Genomic DNA, 24,034 nt, shown 5'->3' on the forward strand with positions numbered 1-24,034 from the left:
TGTTCCGGGTAACGGTGCGTAAAGTCCCACCCACGTGCCTAAATATCCAACCAGAGACGCCCCTTTCCATGATATGATCCAATTAGGTCCAAGGATGTAGAGTATGGGAGGAAACTTTCAAACATCAGGGAAGTCCGCAGTGAGACTACGCGGAGAGAAACAACACAGGAGCCTTGACGAAAGCCTCTTAGGATTAATCTGCACAGTGTTGTCATTGTGCCGCTTTGGTTTATGGTGAACTTTAACAAGGTGTTGTACTACTTCTGAGCTAGTGTTTAGCAGACAGTTACAAGGCGGAGGGAGCAGCATTACGACACAGACCTGCGCTTCCTGATACAAGGTAACGCAAGCCTACAGTAACGGGGAAGAGTGGCACGGCCGGGGAATGTTTATCTGCGAGTCAGCGTCTTACCACAAACCTCTCTCTAACTTTAATTAACTCCCTTGGCAGACTTGAGGATGTCGCTGGTCGATCAGAGTCAGCAGTGGTACCCCACAAGTGTGCGCGTAACGGTGCACCAGGCTAAAGACCTACGCGCAAAGGGGAAGAATGGCACCAACGACGCCTACGCCATCATTCAAGTGGCAAAAGACAAATTTTCAACCACTGTGTCCGAGAAATGTGTGTCTCCAGTGTGGAAAGAGGAGGCCGCGTTTGACCTGCCGCTGTTCCACCCTGGGAACGCTGATCGCTGCACCCTGCACGTCATCGTGATGCATCGGGCCCAAGTGGGGCTGGACAAGTTCCTGGGACAGGCTGTGGTCAATTTACTGGCGTTGCATGACAACAAGGCCCGCCAAAGGACAGAGTAAGTATTCTCAACATGATTGTGAAATGTCTTCTCCCCACAAGAGCCTGTAGACCACTCACACAAGTGACATGGTAATCAAAAGCCAGGTTAGGGGGATAAAACGACACCCCAAAAGTGACTCAAGTTCATTTCTATGTATTAGGCCTAATAATTCATATTGCTGGATAGGGAAGCTACTGCTTAATGGTGCTAATTGCTGTAGCAGTCTTACTGTAGGATAGAGTATTTCATCTGTAACAGAAACACACAGGCTAAAGTGTTCTGACTCATGCAGACTACTTTAGGTGGGATCTGCTGACCTCAAGATGTTTACATTTCTATCTATTATAATTTATTCTTACATGAAAGCATGACAAACTAGACACGGATATCATAGTAGTCAATAATCTCCACGTAGCACTATAGGGTTTGAAACCTGAGTTTAAGTCAAACCTAAAGAGCAACTAGTCACCAGGAAATTATAGAATTACCGAGTAGCTACAATGGGTGTGAGCAGGTCTAAACAATTCAGTCTCTTGTCTTTTGTGATCTTGCCTGGATGTGTGTAACACAGGTGCAACCAGAACCAAATCAATATGTTGTATAAGAGACACATATACATCCTTTTACATAAATGGATTAGCAAAGAAAGCCCTGAGAATAGAGCTGTCCATTACCAAAGGACAGCTCTTTTCCACTGCACACACGTCGTGCATGACCTCATTCACTTTGCCATATCTCAAGCGTTATCAACTGTTTGCTTTGTGCATTTTATAGTGGTCAGGCAAAGGGTACTTGCACTGGAGGCAGTTCTCCTTGAGTCCTCTCATTGCAGGTATCAGATGTTGTTAGCTTGGTCGAGGAGCATGTTGGGTTAGGTTACTATTGAGTTTCCCAGCCATGCCTTTTGAGGGCGTGACATTGACGACTTTGTTTTTCTATTGAAATAGAACATTGCCGTCATGGTTTGTGATACAATAATGTTGGTCATATATATATGGCTTACTGCATAAGCTTAGCCATTACTTGTTTCCATTGGACCAGGTCACACAACAATGACGTATAATATTATGTGGCAACACATTATTATGGTAAATACTTGATGTTCCTAGTGTTAATAAAATACAATTTAATAATAACAATTTAATATCATCTCAAAAAGTTGCAGATTTTCTCCCTCTAGTTGACACTTGACAGTCCTAATCGGCTCATTTGTATAATAACTGTTTCAGCCTTTAGAAGTAGAGGACACTCGACACAAACAAGATGATTATCACATCCTCTTAATACATACATTTGAAATACCCACTTGTCAACCTCTAGTGATAGAGCTTTTAGTGTGCAGTGTGGAAAAAGACAGAACTAGGGGGTAAAGTCTGGTATTTACCACATATTTACCATTGTTGGATAGGACCAGTGTTATTTTTGTACTTTGACTCACTTTTTATTGTCTTGAGGCAGTGTATTATTTACAATTTCACTATCTGGATATCCTCACAGTTACCCATTCCTACTCACAAAATTGCCAATATCTTGTTAATAATTACTCATGGAAAGAGAAGTGAATGAAGGAACTTGTCAAACTGGATGAGTGAGAGAACAGTTATAACAACTTAACCGTCCCAGTTAATTAAACTTAGAAGAGCTATAGTGCACTCGACATATGCACCTTCTTTGCTTTCTGATCTGATATGCAAGAGTCGTGCATGGTTGTTTAGAAATGTAGGAGCAAATCTATTCTATGCAATATCATTTTTGTCCAGTAAAACTGTCAAAAGGTCATAGTTTTCCCACTATGACAGCAACAGGCATAATTTGTGTTGAACACTTAAATCGCAGGGCGTTTCTCGCAACCACACCATCAGTGTGTTTTGGACTAATTACGTCTGGGTTTAAATTTAGAGTAGGCCTCCAGAAAACACTCCCACTACACAGAAGTGTTGATCCTGTAACAGAGTGAGGCGGGTCCTTAAAGCTGTCATTGTCCTGTGTTGGTGTGAATTAGAACGCACTGTACACAGGTTTGACATATGTCAATGTCTCAAATGTTTGGCTTTCAGAAATTAGTATATTAATAATATTTTGTAAGCATTGAACCTGCTTTCAAAGGCCAAGGCCTTAGTACTTGATGGCTTAAGTACATCTAGACTAAAATCTAGAGGACTTTTTACGAAATGAATCAGAATATTTCACTAAAGCTTGATTTTCTATGTTACATTTAAGTATACAGTGGTATAAACAAGACTACAAATAATTTACTCATGCTAGTTACTTGCTGAGTGTGTCAATAAATTACTAAATCATTAAACAAGGTTTTAATATATGATATTCTGTTGCCCTTTCAGATACAGAGCTAAAAATGGCTAACAACTTCCCATAGTAAAGAAACGTACCTACAAATTACTGTGTAAGTCGCACCAGCCAAAAAATGCATAATAGAGAAGAAAAAAACATAAATAAGTCACACTGGAGTACAAGGACATTTATTTGAGAAAATCCAAGACCAAGAACAGACATTTCATTTTGAAATGCAGTTTAAAATAATAAAGATTAAAGAACATGATGAATAGGTGTAAGTATGCTAACGTAACACCTTCAGCTACATGACGCACAGACAACCAACTGTGGTAAGTGTCTGGTATGTTAACGTAACATATTAAGTTATTCAGATAACTATAGCATAAAGAACATGCTAACAAGTTCTTTATGTTCAAGTTCCAAGCACCAGTATTACCCCAAATCACTAAATCCATTGAATTCTTCCCTGATGTAGAGGAAGTGCAGATTTTTCTTCTGCGTCGCTTAGAGCCTAGAGCGCCCTCTTGCAGTTGTCATGTGAAATGCGGTTGTCAGTGTGAAAATAACAAATAATATCGCATATAAGTCGCTCCGGAGTCTAAGTCTGCCAAACTATGAAAAAACGTGGGATTTATAATCCGGAAAATACAGTACTATGATTTTGCCTTCAATTTGTGCTCGCCTGTGGTGTAGTGGTGTACGGTGATGTTACCACCTCAGTGTTGGTTTGCTTCCTTTCGCAAGATACTATACATTACACATACAGTGCTCATAGCAGTGCCAGGGTCCTCCTTATTATGTATATTTTTACTATCAAATTATTTTATTTATTTGTATTTCCTTTGTCAGAAACATCTGACTTATTCTGTGTGTCGTCTACAGTTGGTTCAAACTGGTGGACAAAGCCGGCAAGGAGGACAAAGCTCGAGGGCAGGTGCTGCTCGACATCCAGTTCCTGAGAAACAACATCTCAGCGAGCATGTTGGACCTCTCCATGCAGGACAAGCCTCGATCCCGTATTTCCAAAATCAAGGACAAAGTGCGTGGGAAGAAAAAAGACAGCTTCTCGGATTCAGCTTCTGCCATTGTGCCTTCTGTCAGTCGGGTCCTCACAGACAGCGAGGGAGAGGGTGATTCTGTCTCGCTCAGCCAATCTCCAGGAGTGAAAAAGAAATCTAAATTCAAAACCTTGTTTGCTCCTAAATCAAACTTGCAGCGTAACGTTTCTCAGTCTATGTCCACCCTGGGAACTCTGCCGGAGAAGAACTCCTCGCTCAGTAGCAGCCGCTCCTCTGGGCTGAATATTGACTCTCCTGATGGTAAGTCAATCTTTGCAGTTTAAGAAATGGTTTACAAACTATTCACACCCAAAGTAACTTAAACTTTTCTAATGCTATCTGCTTGTCTCTATAGAGATGTTATTGCTTTGCCTAGAATGTTCCACACTATAGCATTAAACTTATCCATCTTGCACTTGTTGAATTAGAGGTGTTTTTCATTGCTAAAAAAAATACTTTTAAAAACATGCATTTACTGTAAGATAATTTACATTTACAGATTTGACCTGTAACTTGGTCTGGCAGTGTTACCTTCCTGTCTCCATGGAGTGGAGGAGGTGTCAGAACTCCTCACCAAAAAAATGACATGGTGCACATTTAATGAACTACGCCATATATGATTATTTAACCCCGATGTTGTAATCAGGCCTTAATCCGAACTAACAAAGACGCAATAACACCTGCTATTGTTGCAACTTCCAAACGTTAATGTCACACTTCTGTATCTCACAGTTAAGAAGAAATTCAAATTTCTGGGCCACAAGCGAACTGGCAGCTCCGACAGCAAGGTTTCCCAAGGGCCTTTCTCATTACTAAACCGCTCTAAGCAAAATGATCTGAATAGCCTCTGCATTAATGGCAGTCATGTTTATGCAGAAGAGGCTGAGGCAAAGTCTGGCTCTACTATGAGCCTGAACAGCTCAGGACATGGGTCTGTGGAAGATATCCATAAACAACCCTTTGATGTCCCAGTAGATGTCCCTGCATTTAGTGTTAATGTTCCAGCATCTTCAAGCAGCCAGTCCGCAGAGAGGGCCCTTCTAGAGCAACAGCGCCATCAAGAGGAGCAGAGGAAAATAGCGGAGGCCAGGAGGCTGGAGGAGGAAGAAAGGAGGAGAGCAGATGCTTTTAGACTACAGCAGGAAGAAGAAAGACGCCACCAGAAGGAACAGGAAAGAAAGAGACAGCTCCAAGAAGATGAAGCCAAAAGAAGAAAGCACAGAGAGGAGGAGGACATGAGGAGGAGGCAGGAAGAGGTGCAGAGGCAAGAGGCGGCTGAAGAGGAGCAGAGACAGAGGCAGGAGCAGCTGAAGGCAGAGGAGCAGAAAAAACAAGAGGAGGCTTCTATGAGTGAGCGGCTGACCTCCCTTTTCGGGATGATTCGTAAGAAAGAGGAGAAGAAGGAGGAGGTGGTCCCAGAGGAGCCGCCCACACCCATCATAATTCAGGACCTTCCAGTTCCAAAACAGTCCACCAAACCCTTTGAGGAAGTCTCCCTCAGCTCTAGTCCACCACAGAGCCCCAACGAGTCCAAACCGAACAGCAGCGCTCCCATCCCCTCCGCCATGGTCTTCCTCAACCGCACGGCTAAAGTCAAACCCAGGTAGGCTCACGAAAATACAATCATTATTCAAACAAAAAAAGAAAACCATGAAAGTATTGCACGCGCACAGCATAGTCTATACTGTACTAAAATATATATTTTTTGTATTATTATTTTTTATTTATATATTATTTGCATCTTACTGATTTCTTGTTTGTCTTTTCTTAAATTTAAATGTGTGCAGAGGAAGCCCACTGAGTTTGACATATTGACATATTGTGCATACTGTTTTTTTTTAAATTTTGTATTTCAGTTAAATTTAATTTTGTATTTCAGTTACATTTAATTTTGTATTTGTTACATTTTTGTGAACAATATACTGTTGATAAAGACATTTGAAAAGCCCCTGTATGTAGAACATGCATCATGGGAGTCTTGAATTACTAAAATTGCACATTCCTACTAGTGGCTGGTGGACCTGCTGGACCAGTTTGGTGCGAAGTAGATGGCGGGGCGTGTCTTTTGTTGGGATGATGTAGTAGAACAGGTTGAGGGCTGGACTTCCGCGCATACGGAACGAAATCAGCTCAGTATTGGCATCAGCGCTTGAAGGGGCTTGTTTTTCTTCTGTGTTGGTTGTTGCGTTTGCATCCTAAATGGTAAGAAGTTTTATACCTCGCATAAGTATTTGTCGTTTAGATATTCTCTTGAAACAGTTGTTGTTTCTTAACTTTTATGTAGCATGCCATGAGCTGGGAATAATAGGTGCAGAGTTGTGCCTTTGTTCTGTTGGAGGCGTTTACTTTTAGTCATAGCTTTTATATTCAGTTTTCGCACAGTTCTGTAGCCCGCAGTTTTACCCTGATATTATGGTGATGGGTTGTACAGTATGTTTAATGGTCACACTGACCTGTAGGCCTTTGTTTTCACCCCTTGGCAGATTGACTGACACTTTGAAGCCTGAACCCACTGACTATCAAACCACCAGTTCGCTGCATCCCTCCCCAGAGTCTCCCCCAGCTAGTGTGGTCCCCTCTGAAACTTCCGATTGTTTTCGAGATCTACACGTCTCACTTGCTCCTCGAAGCAAAGACTTGAGTGATACGTCTCTTGGCAGCACCGACGACCTCTCCTCGCCAGCGGAGGATTCAGAAAACATGGCGGATAAGAAGAGGAGAGCCCCGGTGCCGCAATCTTACACAGTCAATGGCACACAAAGTGGAGGCAGAGAGATCCTCAACCCAGCTTATGTGGAACCAGACACACAACAAACCCCAAGGCTGTCTTTACCACTCCCTGATTATGAGACACTGTTTCCCCAAAAGAGGCACGGCGTCCAAGGGCACACTCACTGGGATCATATCATTGCCGAAGTTAATCAAAAGAAAAGAGACGGTGAAATTGTGTTCACAGGCAACGAGATGAGTGTCGACGGTCCTGAAGAGCATCAAAAAACTCTTCAAAGTAGCTCAACTCCTGTGCGGCAATATCGAACGCACACCGAAGACCGTAAACCAGTTTCTTCTAAAAGTGTTGCAGCGCCACAACCTCCAAAAGAAATAAAACCAGACCATTATAAGCCGCCAACTGAAACTACAAGCCTCAGACCACGCCAGAACTCGAGTCAGAATCGATCATCCATTGTGGTCCCTGATTCGACGCAGAAACGTGTGACCACTGACAGGACCAATGGAGAATCTGGCTCATCTCGTAAAGTGTTGCACCCAGCCTCTGCAGTACAGGCACCCGGACCAAGAAGTCAGATCGAAACAGATAGGTCACCACAAGAAAACGTAAGAATTAGTCAAAGAACAGCTAACAGAGAAGCACCTACCGCCAGACCAAGACAAAAGCCCAGTGGCAGGGAATCCACGTTAATATCAGAGAGCAATATTGAATCGGATAGGAAGGCTCCTGACACAGAATTTGACCCTTTCCCTAACAACCATTTCCTCTCTAACGACCCATGGGGACAGACGCAACCATTTCAGAATGTAGATCTGTTCACCGACAAGGAGAAAAAACCTGAAGAACAAGGAATGACGCCGGGTGATCTTGATAGCATTTTTAGTTCAGCTATAACAAGCGATCCCTTCACTGTTTCAAATATCTCTCAACCAAAACAGTCCAAAGCTCACACACCACAGCGTCCAACTGAGCCCGAACATTTTTATGACAGAGAAGACTCATTACCAGCTGATACAGTCGCTTCTACACCCTCTTCTGAGCCCCTGTCTGTAATTTTGGAGGAACAAGTGGCTGGTGGTTTGTCGGGAGGCAAGAGTCCAATAAGTGCATTGGTGTCACCATCTGAGGTTCAGCCGGTCAGTGTGCAGACTAGCAATGGAGGTGGGCTAGCTATGTCCCAACGCAGGTGAGAGCTTTTGCAAAGATGGCAATTTTTTTTTTTTTCAACTGGCAAATGAGGTGTTTGGGGGTTGTTTGGGCTTTTGTGGCATATTTCCTGGTGGTTGAGATTGTGTTTAGAGCGATCACAAAATCAAAAACATCACAAGCTGAAAATAATTCACTTTCCCCTGCTACTTAAGTTGTTATGAAACTGACCTACTTCAAATTGTTGCTTTTGTGCATGCACCCTGCTTTATGTGGTTTTCCAGGACAAATGTCATAACACGATATATATTTTTACAGACCACATGCTGTCAAGCCCCTGAACCCAGCGGATAGCCATCCACCATCAAGCACGCCTGCTTTTAAAGAGATCAAGGGTCAAGACAGTGCACCATCCAAATACAAGGTAACATGGAATAACGCATTTTACACACTAATAGTGATAATCTCTTTCTCTAAAGGGCACTGCTTCATAAATGAAGCAATTATACATTTTCAGTGGGAGTTAAGTCATAGCAACCCAATGTGTTGACTCTTGAATAATGATGGAAGCAGCAGTATTTGGATGCTCTGAGGGAGGGACAGTTAGCCGCAGGGAAGATGGCATATGAGCAAGAGGCAGACAGGAGAGAGAGGGAGCATGTAGATACAGCAGCTACATGTTGTTATGGTATGGTTTACTTCTCTGTCTTTGTGGGACGAATGGCAAGCCTAAAAATAGTTGACTAAGAGGGCACTAATGAATGTACCGATGCTGACTGAGGTATCAAAAAGCATCTATTCTCATGCAAAACCATCAGACATCTATTAAATTAAAAATAGTATATTTTAATAATATTTTGGGATATGTTCATATTTTAGTTAATGCGCACATATATTTAATTTTGACATCAATTCAAACTGTTGTGGCTAATGATAATGAAAATAATCTCATGATGTATATATATTTTTTATTAGAGTAGCATCGATGCACTACAAAATTAATTCGTATCGGTATCAAATAGATATTGTGATATTTGTTTGGTATCAGATTGAAACAATATCAGTGGTATTGCCCATTTCTATAATGGACAGGTAACATAATGTAGTGACTGTTATTTACTCTAGAATAAAGTGAAAGTAATAAATTCAAACTAAATGTTTTTTCTCCGGGACTATTATAAAAGGTTTGGTCTCTTAACTATTCCTAAGTGCACTCAAAATTATTGACTCACTCTCACTCTCTCTCTGTGAAGGCCAGTGGGATCCAGATCCTCTTGAGATAAAGATATGCCATGCCCCACATTACTCTGTTTGTCTAAAATGTCTAATTTCTAAATTTCTTATACCGACCATCATTAAAAGCAGCAGTAGCAACAACAACAAATCTCATTTCTGTGTGTTGTATTTGCCTATAGACTGCAGATGTAAATGAACTGTGTCGCTATAATAAGGCATATTTACATTTGTTCATGTAAATGGTCATTAATGAGCTGACGTTTACTCTAATGTTCTATGATAATATGTACTGTATCCTTGTAGGTGTCTGGATCCTCTGAGAGCGGGCCCTACACACAGCTAACACAAGAAGAACTGATCACAATGGTGGTGAAACAGCAGGTGGACCTGTCGAAGAAAGATTCTAAGATTGTGGAGCTGGAAGAGTACATAGACAACCTACTGGTGCGTGTAATAGAGGAGAAGCCCAGCATCTTGAACTCCTTAGATGCTAAACCACATTAAGGAGTTGTGTTAATCCTTAAGTATATATGATGCGAGGGAGTAAGACAGAAAACACAACATATGCACTTTTGTCTTCAACTCACTAAGTGTTAGCAAACACATATTTGTGGTAATGTTTTTTTGTATCACTAAGATCTTAATCATTTAAAACACTGAAATGCCTTATTTAATTCCAAAATAGATAAGGTGTATAGTCAACAAACTATGACACTTTTATTTTTGTACACTGGGCTCCCTTAACTACTACTAATGTATTGCTGCTGTATTTTTTGCTCACCAAAACACGAAATTGTCAAAATGAGTCCTATATTTTTGTCATTTGACTTCGCACATAACTTGTATTCACCCCTGATAAACCAGTGGTGATGAATTTGAAATGCCTTAATTTAGTCAAGAATGTAAGAACTTAATGCTTATGAGAAAAGAAAATATTGTTGGTGTATCTTGCTTATCGTATTTGTATGTCGACATTGGTCAAATATATTATTTTGCGTGCACATACTTATGATAATTTGAAAAAATCTCACGTCTTATTTTACAATGATTAATGCATGGAATTTTGTATTTATGAAAGGATGAGATAACTTACTATTGTCACAGCCTTGTCTGTAATTTATATTTGGTATATTCGGTCTATAAGTCGAAAGCAATATTGATTCTAAATAATGTGACCTGTGCCTTCTGACGTATTTCTGCCCAGCGACCTTTCTGTGACATTGGGTTGTGGCGAAAGAATATTCAAAGGAAAATCTAGAAAGCTTTTGAACAAAACACAAAGGTTTATTTTTAATAATATAAAATAAAAGCAAGTACATATTTGTGCATGTGTGTTTCAGTGTCTTTCATGTTATTTGAGGAGGAAAAGTAGACAAGATGCAGGTAACAAACACATTGATAAAGTTGAATCATTTTATTTGTAAACTTTGCAAGAAATTCCATCAAGATTAAAGGCGGTATGGACGATTTTTCGGCGATTTGAGAAATGCGGACTGATACAACACACACGTGCGTTTGTTTATTAGCACAACGGAGTGCATCACATCTCTAGATTTCTGTCCACTTCTGCGTCAGCTCGAACTGTCTTTCTCCGTCTTCATTTTGCCCCGTACACTGAGGGATCTATATTATGATAGATCCATGCGCTTAGGCACGCGGAAACGTGGGCACGAACCGCACGCGGCTGCAGGTGAGCGATAGGTGCGTTTTATGATTGATACGTGGCAGGACAAATGATTTATCCACGCCACGAGGAAATACGATAAAAAAAAATGCTGAAAAAAAGTGTCAACACCGCCTTTAATAGAAAAATATGTTGAGTTTATAGATTTTATAAACATAAAATATGTAACATTTATTTCATCTTAGTAACTGCACAAGGACATATCTATTTATACACCTCACAATAAACATCTGCCTTTGAGCAGACAGAGCAAATCTGCAACTTTAAAAACACAGCTGTATGTTCAGACTCGAGCATGTACAATCTGTATTTTGTAGCTTTTTTAATGTTACTTCTCTTTTTAATATATTTATTTTAATCTGCTTGGCAGAAAGTGACCAAAGGTATCACGTCTGAGTCAAATGTTTTTATGTGATTCAAGGACAGTTTGCAGAGTTGCAGAGAAACAGTGTTTCCTTTAGTGATGAACAGATAAAAACATTCAGGTATAAATTTACATTCAAAATGCTCTTGACTAGACTACACTGGCAGTGGCACAGTTATTGGCAGAGATGCCGATTCGTCGTCTGCACGTGAACATTTTCCTCAGCTCAGCACGGAAGCGGTCATGCAGCCAGGCGTACAGAAAAGGGTTACAGCAGGATGAGCTCATGGCACACAGGTGACAGAGCAGCTGAATGAGCAGGAAGTAGCGTTTATCTATCAAGCCAATGTCTATGTCTCTCAGTACATTAAATACACTGATGGGCATCCAACAGATGCCAAACGCTGCCACCACCAGGCTCACCAGCCGAAACGTCTTACGCTTGCGCATCCGCTGGGCCTCCGCCTGGCTCGCAGTGAGATGTCCTGGTGCTACACAGTTCCTCAGTTTGACAGAGATGCACAGGTAAGAGATGCACAGTGCAGACAGAGGAAGGACATAGGTCACAAACAGGGTGCTGTATGCATAGGCCAAACGCTGATGCTCTTGGCCCATCCAGAACTCCTCACAGATGGTAAAGCCCTCATTCTTAAACTCCACATGGTAAGTGTGAGCCACTGCTGGTGCCACCAGGCTGCAGGAGAGAAGCCAGATCCCAGTCAGGAGGTGGGTGCAGGACAGAACTGAGAGACGCTTCTTTAGAGGGTGCACAGTGGCATAATATCTGTGAAGACCAAAACGGGAGACGAAGGGGAGGAACCAAGGGAGGAATCATGAATTTGACAGAAGTCCAGTTATGCAAATCTAAAAAATGTTGCTTTTCAGTATCATATTCTGAGAATGTCAGAAACAACCAATATACTATTTCAGCCTGAGACATGCACTTATATTATTGAAACCCATCTTCATACTTTTGCAGCTGTCATGGGATGTAATAATCCAACAATCTGCACCTGGCTGTGTTCCATCTATTTCCTTTTTTCCCCTGCACACATCATTTTGCTGCTAACAGATGAATGTGGGTTATTATTGACTCACTTACCTGTCCACGCCGATTGCAGTGAGAGTGAAGACTGACACGTACACCGTCACAGGCTGGATGAGAAAGACCAGGTAGCACATGAATCGCCCGAACACCCAGCCGTGGGGGTTGAAGGCGTACGCCAAGGTGAAGGGCACGCACGTCGCACACATGAGCAGGTCAGAGAATGCCAGGTTTCCAATAAAGAAGTTGGTGACATTGTGCATCTTGCGAGTGCGGCAGATCACGTAGAGCAGCAGGTAATTGCCAAAGACGCCCACAAGAGCCACAACAGTGTAACAAGGGATGATGAGGGGCTTGAATGATTGCAGCAGCTCCACGCCTTCGAACTGAGGGCTGCGTTTGGAGGAGCCGTTCTGCAGAGACACCTCAAACACCTGGCCAGCATCACTCTCGTTCACCTCTGTGGGCCACAAACTGCTGGTGCTCTCCATCCCCATCTAGTAACATTCGCAGAGAAAAGGTAATGTCATTATGAGATTCAAAAGGTAAAGTGCACCCAATTACATGCTCTGTTAAATGTCAGAGTGTCAGCCTCCACAGAAAATGAGTGGAAGGTCTGGTGTTATAAGCCTCATCAAGTCTTTGGTATTAACCCCGAGTGGAAACGTTTTATCATGCACACTTAATGAGTCGTTTCAGAGTGTTTCCGGCAGTTTAAGGCGTGTGTGATGTCTGTAGTAGTCTTTTTGTCTGCAGTGACTTAAATGTAGATAAGAAGCACTTTTAGGTTGCGTTCACACCCGACACAGACAGACAGCACATAACAATTGGGATAAAACTGGGATAAAACTGGGACCAAACCTGCTCAAATAGGACAAGAACAGGACCAAATTGGGCTCAAATATCCTCAGTCAAACCAAAGGTAAAATGATTGTTGATCTCAGATATTGTCTAGAGTAAGTTTTCCACAGTGACATGATGTTCTACATTAGACATTAGTGTATGCATTTGACACCATAAGGCTATGGCCAACAGAGAGGTGTATCATAAGTGAACAAGAGCAGAAACAATTGTTTACAGGTGAAATGGTGTTTTTCATAACCAGCAAAAATATTTCTGACAAATGCTGCATAAAGCAGTATTTCAGCCTGCACGCAGCGGGTTTAACATGGATTTAGGTGTGATTACGTTTTACTATCAAAACAGATTCGTTGCTGGTTTATCACCACAGTCAAGAGTCAGTAGGATAAGTAATGTTAAAATAAGGTTAAAATAAAAAGTATCATGCTTATCTTGCACTTACCTTCACTGAGTTCTCCGTGAGAGCGCTGGAGAAATCATGGGATTCAACACACGCGCAATGGAAGGATTGAGCCGCTCTGAGCCGCGCGTCCTGGAGCGTCTGCTGTCTCTCTGTGAGCGGGGAATGATTAAATGAGACCGCGATCAGCGGAGACACATGTGCGCGCACGAGCTCCGTGTTTTTAAACTCGCGTAAACTTGACTGACATCGTCAAGATCCAGAGCGCTTCTGACGCATGTCTCCGGTGCGCACCGGACTTTAAGCAGCAGAGGATTGACCAGCATCGAGAAGGCTCACCACTCACCAAATACTTCAACTCAATTATTTATCTTGAGGCTAACAATTAGTCCCCATGGAATTAAACCTCCCACAAATATATGTTATATGTTATTAATTTAGATTTTTATTGATTTATATTTATAATTTATTTATACAGGGGAAACCAAATGAGGCATAAATGGCCTAAAAGGCATAAAATAATTTTATTTTAAAAGTTTTAAAAGACTTTGTGTTTTAGGCAGTGAGCAAAGTTGCTGAAAGCCTTTTTCCTTAGCTCTGTATTGATTCGTTAAGAAAAATAAAAGGTACACAGGTATTCATCGAGTAAAAAAATAAAAATTAAAAATAAATAAATAAATGTGTATATATATATATACATATATATATATATATATATATATATATATATATATATATAAAATCCAGAACTGAGAGGAATAGAAATTTTCTCCAATAGCCTACTTCTATCATAATACCTTTGCTAAAATATTATTTTCATCTTCACAGCCATCAAACTGACTACTACTTTACCATTAAGTTATATATCTATAACTTAAATATTTGTACTGCTATAGACTACTATTAAGTGTAATAAGTAATAGTAGTAGTAGTAATAATAATAATAATAGTTATGGGAGTAAATTGTGTGAAACTAGAACAATCCCCAGCCCTTTGTTACTTACAACAAGCACATGAAATGAAGCAAGTGAACAAATATGACATTTTATTTACATAGAGTTTTAGGGAATTCTTCTGATGTAATGCGAGTAATGCTACTGAAAATATGTTTAGAATAACTAAATACACTAGAATAACTAGAATAAGTATTTCACAACTTCTATATGATCATAATCTTAGACCTCAACATGTGCACTGTATTTCACCCTTAAACGGGCAAAGTATCCTTCAGAATACAAACATTCCCTGCTCCTTTGTTAAAGCTCAAGTGTTTCTTCATGAAGTTCGGATAGGCCATTTCTCCCAACGGCCTGTCAAATAATTTTACCCATACAAATTTAACGTCAACTTCCCTGTTCATTGGGGTCATGTGTGAGTGTCATCTTTAAATATTTGAATAAGGGAGCAGGGCGCATACTGATAAGACTATATGACGTGATGAGGTGTCTGCAAGAGAAAAGAACCCCGTAGCTATGGCATTTTTATGAGCACAGACGGATCTTAGTGCGCCCAGGTCACACATTGAGGATTGATTTGAGGGTGTGAAGTGAAATAAACGCCAATCTACGGAGAGCTGAGTCTAAGCCACAAAGGTCGATCAGATTCTCGGTTCTGAATGAAGACTAAAGTGACCTCAGTATAGTTTAAAGACACAGTAAGTTTTCTGCTTGTCTCACGAAAATGATATTGCTTTGCCTGGAAAGTCCCACAGTTTGGTTTAAATTTATATATAGCTGTAATTTATTCAATTGCCAAAAAACACTCTCCATAGAAATAGCTAGGTGATATGCTATTTTGTAAAACTTAAGGTAAAACATCTCCATGGAGACAATAATGTTCTCTCCACCTGCAAACTTGCAAAGTGCCCTTTTAAAGTCATTAATAGCAGTAACACATTTTCCTAATTTTTTCCTTTTTATCCATCATCTGATAAAATCAAGCTGCCCAGGCATGTGAAAAGAAAGCTGTAACTCCCTTATTTCCTATATGTTGCCTAGTTTACGATGTTCACAACAGTTATGCTTTAACAAATAATAATACCTTTATTTCGCAAAATTATTGTTTAAATGTGTGTTAATGTGTCAGCTGTATGTAAATTGCCACCGCATTTTGGATGAAATGTTGCTTGTTGATGTTTTAGACCTCAGCTTCATGTAACCCTTTAATTTTTCACCTTTTCTTCACAAATGGCCACTTGACTGACGTAAATCTATACAAAATATTTCCCACAGGATCTATCCTACCAAACAAATTTAGTAATATACACTTTAAGGGGATGTATATATATGTTATCATGATGTCTCGTGATATTTTAAAGGTGCACAATATCTTCTCTGGTGAGGGGCCGCCGCCTGCTTGTCTCCGTGGAGATGTTATTGCGTTGCCTGGAACGTTCCACAGTATGGCATTAGGCGTACGTATCTCCATAGCGACAGACAGGTGGAGCTACCAGGCCACGTTACAGCTCAGGTTTGTGGAAAAGCAACCCTGGTCCCTTTGAGACTGCATGTTTTTCAAGGTATTTCTTTAGTGATATATGGAAATTGTTATTGATCCCCCGTGAAAATAGTTAGATAAATGCACCTTTAATCCTGTTAAAGGGCTCAGGAGAGTACAGGACAAAGAGTTAAAGGGCAAAGCATTTGATTAGCATCGCTTTGAACAAATTAGGTTACTTCAGATAAACAAACAGTAGATATGTGGCAAGATTAAGCTGCCCCACTCTCGCCCTTGCACGTGCTGTGTGGCATCATAATGTTAGACAGGCTTTAGGTCTGTGAGAAGAGCTACTAGAGACTGAACCAACCAATAAAATATGAATGGTATGAAAGGGAAATGCTAAAAAGTCAAGTGCAAAAACATGTGTTGGAGAATATGAAGCCGAGGATTCTTCCAGAGATTAGGGCCCTTGTACAACACTTTATCCAGAAGATGGAGAGGAGAGATTTGTTCTGTTTTTTATGATTTAAGGATTCAAGGGCTTTTCTTGATGGAGTAGGTGGTGAAAACACTGGAAGGTCAAAGTTAATCCAGCACACATCCAATAATGTTGATGCATGTTCTCTTTGTGCACAAATTCTGAAATGTACATTGTACCATAAACACACGAAGTGCATCATGTTGGGCTACACTCCTGCTGGTCTGTGCTGAGAGATTGAAGGAGGTGCACATCTTGTCTTTGTAAATCCTAGATCCTGACCATGACAATGTTGTTTTGTGTTTCTTTAAAGTGTTACAAAAGGTTCAAAAAGTAAAGAAAATTATATTTCTAAAGAAATGTGTCATAGTCTACATTCTCGTCTTTCAGAGTCAGTACTTTGTAAGCTGCTCCTAACAAACCCTTTGTCATATGCATTCAAGCTGAGGGACCTAAGGCTCATTAAGGCTCTTACATTCTCCACAAAACAGTCTCAATGTTTCAAATGTTTCTGGGAGGTGTTCAAATGATCAATAAGTACTTTTATTTCTGGCACTCTAACATATGTGATACTGTGGAAATATATAACAGTCCATTGTCTACTTAAATAGTAGTTTAGTTGTTAAATGCTATGTAGCATGACCAGCCCTTACATTAGGTATAACTTTAAGACAAACCAGTGTGAGGGGAACTCAAGCCTGCTATTCTGGGTGAGTCATGGCTAATCATTGATCAGTGTTGATCAGCTCTGCATCCAAGGACCTGCATCATTTGCACCAATCAGGATGAAGGCACGTCTGGCTGCTCCCCGCCAATCAATGACTGAGTAGTGTGTTAGAGAGTTTGTTAATAGATACAAAGACATGGGTCCCCTGTCCAAAACTCCATGTCCTTTTAGTTTATAATAAGTATGGGCTTCACAGATCTAAGGTGAGTCATTTGTAAATTGAATTGAATTGTTCATAAAGACCAAGTTCAAGTCCAAATCCAGGGTGTCCAAGCTTTATTCATCATCTGACTATATAACAAGATGTTGTTTTTATTAGTAGAGGATTCTAAACTTGCATTAAAAAGAAGTTTTCAAGGGATTTGAGTGTGCATGATTGTTTTTTATTTATCAGTTTTTGCACAAATGTAAGTAAATAGATGTTATCAGATGTTTGAATCTTTAACCTTCAAGTCCAGATTATCAGGTCACACAATCAGTGTTACTGCTATGGTTTAGTCAAGTCAATAAGGTTGAATCTTTGTAGTCTAAAAGTTATATGCTGCAATTCAGTCAAAACCAATTTAGGTGAATGAACCAACTGAAGGACATTGACCTGAGTGGTTAGTATGTTTTTTGCAATTACCATCAAACATAACTTAAAAGACAGCTAAAATGTTCCAGGCATACTCTCCCTTATATATGCTTTGATGTGAGTTCAAAACTGCATCAACAATACTTGATTGTGTGGAACAGGTTGATTTGAATCAAATGAGAAGCCAAAGCCCACAGCTGTATTAAAAAAACCTTTTCTCTTTGATATGTAAGGCAAAGGGGAAAATGTGGTGTGTCTGCCAAATAAAAGAGCCCCTTCAGGATGTTAAGTTTCTCTTAAAAAACATGAATTAGGCTTTTATGTGACTATATAACAGGGGAAAACATGGTCATTTACACCCGACCATTCCTTTTAGAAAATGTCAAGACAGAGTTGAAACCCAGACTCGTCATTTAGATTAAATCAAAATAACACTTATTTTGTAGAGGAAAATATAGACTTGACCCACCTTCAGTCGCAGAATACACTACTGATGTTTATTCAATATTTAAGAAATAACTTATTTGTGATTTAGTTTCACCTTTATATTACAAATTTCTGTTCAAATCTTTAAAAAATGTTCAGTTCACGTTTACAATTATTACCTGACCAAGAGGCCCTTTGGAAGTGAATGTGCAAAGTGTAAATATATTTCAAAGTTAAAATTGTTGTGACAAACCCAATACACAATATGTAAGTACACATTTATTTTGGACATAAATATAATAGGTAATAACATTTACTAGATGGCAGTATTTTCACCTATTTTGTGAGGATTATGTTTAGACAGTAGAAGCATTCTCAGTTTTACAGTATATCTTCGTTAATACATGCAACTGCTAACACATAGGAATTCTTAAACTTAACCATGTCATAGTTAATCTTAAGAGTAGACCTACTTTTTTAACATTTTCAGTCAACCTGACCTCTGTAAACAGTCACAATGTTACAGTGAAGTGGCTTGATGAATAGACTCTGCAACATACTCCAAGTTCCCTCCATTGAGTGCGCTCACATTTAGGCAGCCGTTTGGAAGAAGGTAAACATGCTTAGAGTTTGCCAAGAATTCCACCTGTGAATCTAAATGAGAGAAAAGATTAGATCTCACAGCCGATATGGGAGTGCATTTAGGAAATACTAATCTTAAATTAAACATAGTAATTTTACACCTGTTAATTGTAAAACACAATATTGATTTAAAATGGCTTAATAATATAAACAGGTTCATTGATTTCCTGTAAAAAACATGTCCCCGTAGCAAACAGAGTTTTTTATTGTTGAAAGAGCTTTGTGAATAAGTGAATAATCAAGTGTAAATCTAGGCTAGGATTATTCAAACATGCATGTATCTATTCATAATACAACTTGAAGTGCGCTTGTGGTGAGGGAACACCGTGGTTAACAGTAAAAACATGGTTAATTAACTAGTTAACTTTAATCATGTGTTCAGGTGACCAAATGGTTTTATGTAAAAATATTGAACACATGAGGTGAAGTTGCTTAACAATACAAAATACTGATGATCCAGTTTCTGAAGGCCATTAATATTCTTTTGAACTTGAACCTTTTTTTGGCTCTGGAGTCATTGGTCTTTGAGGCTAAAACAACCCATCAAGTCTAATTATAGGATTAAATCCAAATCTGCTGCGCTCACTGTCCAAATTGGTGACAATTATAGCGAATGTGAGAGAGAACATCTGTCTGTTTAATCATCAGCCATGCAAGTCACGTTTACATGTTCGACAAGGCAGTCAACCTGAAACAGTAAAAAGTAGCATATAACATTGTATTCCATAATATTGGAATTCAGATATTGGAATAGATGTAATGCATTTTATTTGTAGCCCCCTGCTAATATCGTCACATATGTTCACATTTCTCACCACTTAATCCAATACAACTGAACAGTCCTTGCTGTGTAGTGAGATGGTCCCAAATGCCTGGGCAGCCCAAATTCCTCAGTCTTTCTCTCAAAACATGTCGGATCAACATGCACCTTTCAACAATGTGCTTTATCTCCTCTTGCCTGTTAAACAAAGCAGAATGAAACTATTTTGTTAATAAAATGGTTCTAATGAGTAACAATGAGGGAAAATGGAGGCCCACTGAGACTTTCAAAGACTGTTCAATCAAATCCTCACTTACCACTCAATGAAATGGGCTGGATTACTGAGAATGGTGGCAACAATATGTGCGCCCATCACAGAAGGCTGAGCCCACAGGGATTTCACAATCTCCTTAGCGAGAGACTTCTTTGCTATCAGAAGGGAATTGTCTTTTAAGACAAACAAAAGATGACCAACACCCTCACCTGGCAAAGAAAGTTATAGTTATGAAATAAATCAATAGTCATATAAGTTTTTTTTTTCTGTCCTGAATACAGCAAATTCTGCTGCTGATGGAGCGTAGTGATGTTGATTTAGTATGCCAGATATAATGATTTAGTCTTTGCAATTCAAAATACTTGTATGACATACTGAATTTAGTTTTATCTTTAAATTACAATAGAAAAATACACTGTATTTACAGATAGATCCTGTGGTGCGTAACATAATGAGAACGAGTGCTGCAGACATTTAAAAGTTTTTTGTTTTTGCAAGGAGAAGGAAAATAAGTTTATTTACTTCTTATCCATTCGCATATGCTTTTTCCAGAGAAATATTCAGAGTAACCATTGTTATATAATGATATTCTGTGAATTTTCTACCGTATTGTCCGAAACAGTGGGAGAGCGACTGTGCGCAGATGAGCTCCATCCCCAGCTCCACACACTTCTGAATGGCCCTTGAGTCTTGCCCCAAGTCCCCAGTACAGAGAGCTTGAACAGGCAGTAAAAAGAAAGGAAACAGCCTACGCCTCTGTCAGAATATGTACAAAAATAGTGACTTGAAAACATGTCAATGAGCTGTTGTTTCTTCAATATAACAAAATTTACCTCAATGATTTGTGTAATTATATCCCATTGATTTTCACTAAGGTCTGCTCCGGTTGGGTAATGGCCAGACGCAGACAGAACCACAACACTTCGCTGTGGCGCTCTCTCCAGATCCTCCACAAGCTTGTCCAAACAAACATCACACTGCTTTTGATCCCAGTAGTAATACTGGCGGATATCGTGGACGCCCGCTGCCTGGAAGATACTGGCCAATGAGCCTGCAGGAGGGATCAAGAAAACATAGAAACAACACAAACAAAACCATCCAGTCATATTACATAATGGCTGGAGGATTTCTGGGACAAACAACACTAATAACCCTTAACCCTTAACCCTGGTGAAGTGGTCCCTGCCCTGTGTGGACGGTCCCTCATCTGCCTGAAGAGTGGCTCCAGTTCGCCTCAGTCGGTCCCTCATCTGCCTGAAGAGTGGGTCCAGCTCGCCTCCGACGGTCCCTCATCTGCCTGAAGAGTGGGTCCAGCTCGACTCCGACGGTCCCTCTTCTGCCTGAAGAGTGGGTCCAGCTCCAGTCTCCTCGTGTCCGTCTGTCCGTCTGTGAGAGTCGGATCTCTCCTTCACTGGAACTCCTCCAGGTTTCTACGCCTTTTTCCCAAAGAGGTTTTTTTGTAGTTTTTCCTGGCCGAGAAGGAGAGTCTAAGGACAGAGGACCCTGGGACATCGTCCCTCGCCACCACAAACATTGTCTGACTTCATCGCCACCACAGACATTGTTGATTCATCTCTCCCTGTGGCCCTCAGAGGCAACTGTTGTTGTGATTTTGGGCCTTACAAAAATAAATTGATTTGATTTGATTTGATTAATAAAGTAGTTACCGTCACAAGGGACAGACAGATACACTGGGCCTGACCAAGGAGAGTTTTCAACCCAATCCCGCAAGAGTTCAGCTCCAAGACGCACAGCAGCATTAAAACCAGGAGTTTGGACCTCCAAGACCTGCATCAGAAAATATACTTCCTTGGGTAAATGTAGTAGTTTGGGACAGCACTAATAATATTGCACACAAACATTGTACCCTGCTCTCCAGTAATGGCTTCAAACTGCTCCCCAGAGTAATCTTTGTGGCTTGCCTGGTAAATTCTGTCAAACCAAGAGGTGATGGGTACTCTGGACGAAATGTCGGGTCTGCACTTAACTGGTGCTTTATTTTACTGACAATGCGCAGTTCAGTTGTTTGCCCATCCTCGCCAAAATACTCTGTGGAGAGGAAAGATGTTGCAGTATGCCAAGTCCAAACCATTGAGAAAAATAGTTCTCTTTTATTTAAACTTGATGGCAACCAAAACAACACAGCAACTGACAATAATAGGTAATGTTCACTGACTATGAATGTTACATATTAGATATAGTCTAAAACTGGAAATAAAATAAATAATACCGTTGAGCTTATGATAACAATTTGGCCTTAATATTCGCTAAGCAGTTTGTTGATGATTGAATGTGTGGCTTGATGGACTGTTGCAACATATTATACACAACAATAATAAATGCTTTATTTTTTGTGTGGCAATTGCTTATAGTGTTATAGCTCACTTCAAGCTCGAAAGCCTTCAAATGCAATTTCCCCCATAATAATCTGGGTATTTTTTGTGTATTTTAGTACAATCTGTGTTTTTTTTTCTTGTCTTCATTGAATATAACTTTTAAAAGAATAAAGTTGCTCTTGTTATTAGTTTTGTCAAAAAAAAGTTTAGTGAACAGAATCCTACTTCCAGTTTCCAGTTCGCCTACTTTTTATTTGTTTCACCAACATCAACACGATTGATCAAACTTAGGTCACTGAGTCTTGCATGAACACGTCTCGTCTGCACGTCTCAGCCCCATGTTGCACTCACCTCGACCTGCCAGGTAAACTTTACTTGCTTCTGTGTCTCTCCTGAAGGTGGCCAGCACTCTAATCTCAGGCTGCATCGCGCTGCTGGAGCTTAAAACCTGACCTCCCTCCTCTTGGTAGATGTCTTCATTTTTGCTGTTCCCGTTTTTTGCGGGGCCACTGCTGGGACGACTCATTTCCAGCATAGGCAGACAAATCAACCGCTATGTGCCCTCTTCACGCAGCCATTTGTTTGGCCGCTGTTGCCAGGGAAACCACACGCGTTTAGAACCCTGTCACCAGGCAACCGTGATGGATGAGTTTGTCCCTCGCTGATATCAGGGTCTGCACTGAGTTACAGCGATTACAGCTGATCTGGAAAACACTATTTTATTTATTTGTTTATTTTATTTTATCAGTGGCCAAACGAGTCTTTATCCAGGTTAAACGTGCACCGTGTAACCTTTCGGGGTCAGCCACCTGTGTCCATGGTGATGTTATTAGAATCAGAATACTTCATTGCTGCAGCTTGAATAAATATCTAATAAGTCTAGGTAACAGAATACCAATAATATAAAAGCTATAATAAAGGTGCTACTTGAACATATAACGATTTACAGTTAAAAATGTGCATTATTGATATAAATGTATTTAAGCATTAGCTTAGAGCCAAAACCACTTACAGTGCATCCAAAATTTAAACATTTTGTTATGTTACAGCCTTATTCTAATTATTTAATTCATTATTTGCCTCAAATCCCATAACGACTACGTGAAAGAATTTTGCTTGAATTCTTTGAAAATGATTTATAATTAAGATGATTTTACTTAATTTTAATTCAATTAAAATAATTGTTTTATTTTCAATAAAATAACAAACCCTCAAAATTGAGCTCAGGTAAATCGTTTTATCTCTGATTATCCTTGAGATGCTTCTACAACTTGACTGGAGTCCAACTGTGCTCAGTTCAGTTGATTGGGCATGATCTGTAAAAGCACAAACCTCTTTGTACACGGTGCCTGGATCTATTATGTTATCATGGATCTATTATGTTATCATGGATCTATTATGTTAACATGGATCTATTATGTTATCAGTGCCACAGATGTGAGGAGGGCACAGAAAAATGTACACAGCATTGAAGGTTCAAGTTTGGAACCACCAAGACTCTTCCTAAAGCTGACTGTCCGGCCAAACTGAGCAATCGAGGGAAAAGGCTTTAGTCAGGGAGATGATGACCAAGATGGTGTCTTTGACACATCAAGACTCGACTTATGTATTATATTATTCTCCAGAAAGAATAAATGGAGCAGGAAGTGGAGCTCCGCATCCGTGAAAAGGACCTGCAGGCTGAACATGGCATGTGGTCTTAAACATAATTATACATTTATACTATCAGTTATGGTTCTTGGGGAGTCATAGCTCCCCAGTAGT

At 40.1% G+C, this 24,034-nt stretch overlaps 3 protein-coding genes across 5 annotated transcripts; 1 reads left to right on the forward strand and 2 right to left on the reverse strand.

The window, feature by feature from the left end:
- The first annotated feature begins 427 nt into the window (after positions 1-427).
- On the forward strand, positions 428-10,175 carry rab11fip1a (RAB11 family interacting protein 1 (class I) a). Of its 3 annotated transcripts, none has more exons than XM_072432658.1 (6): positions 428-809; positions 3,972-4,408; positions 4,880-5,750; positions 6,631-8,064; positions 8,343-8,448; positions 9,564-10,175. In XM_072432658.1, exons 1-6 carry the CDS (start codon positions 460-462, stop codon positions 9,762-9,764), a joined length of 3,399 nt encoding a protein of 1,132 aa, XP_072288759.1. In that variant the 5' UTR covers positions 428-459; the 3' UTR covers positions 9,765-10,175. The 3 variants fall into 3 exon arrangements, with proteins under 3 accessions (XP_072288759.1, XP_072288760.1, XP_072288761.1); XM_072432659.1 differs by having other exon boundaries at positions 7,870-8,064; positions 9,564-10,137; XM_072432660.1 differs by lacking the exon at positions 6,631-8,064 and having other exon boundaries at positions 9,564-10,083.
- A 1,277-nt stretch (positions 10,176-11,452) lies between these two features.
- Positions 11,453-13,762, reverse strand: prlhr2a (prolactin releasing hormone receptor 2a). Its single transcript, XM_072433262.1, has 3 exons — positions 13,657-13,762; positions 12,411-12,850; positions 11,453-12,092 (listed from the first exon to the last, which is right to left on the reverse strand). Exons 2-3 carry the CDS (start codon positions 12,848-12,850, stop codon positions 11,459-11,461), a joined length of 1,074 nt encoding a protein of 357 aa, XP_072289363.1. The 5' UTR covers positions 13,657-13,762; the 3' UTR covers positions 11,453-11,458.
- A 4,998-nt stretch (positions 13,763-18,760) lies between these two features.
- Positions 18,761-22,889, reverse strand: got1l1 (glutamic-oxaloacetic transaminase 1 like 1). Its single transcript, XM_072433297.1, has 8 exons — positions 22,622-22,889; positions 21,802-21,983; positions 21,602-21,722; positions 20,768-20,985; positions 20,540-20,690; positions 19,978-20,143; positions 19,716-19,858; positions 18,761-18,912 (listed from the first exon to the last, which is right to left on the reverse strand). The coding sequence occupies exons 1-8, from the start codon at positions 22,803-22,805 to the stop codon at positions 18,779-18,781; spliced, it is 1,299 nt and encodes a 432-aa protein (XP_072289398.1). The 5' UTR covers positions 22,806-22,889; the 3' UTR covers positions 18,761-18,778.
- Positions 22,890-24,034: the final 1,145 nt, after the last annotated feature.

This window comes from Eucyclogobius newberryi, unplaced genomic scaffold, assembly GCF_026437365.1.
Source record: "Eucyclogobius newberryi isolate DKJ021-1_F unplaced genomic scaffold, fEucNew1.0.hap1 SCAF_6, whole genome shotgun sequence".
In the NCBI taxonomy this organism is placed as follows: Eukaryota; Metazoa; Chordata; class Actinopteri; order Gobiiformes; family Gobiidae; genus Eucyclogobius; species Eucyclogobius newberryi.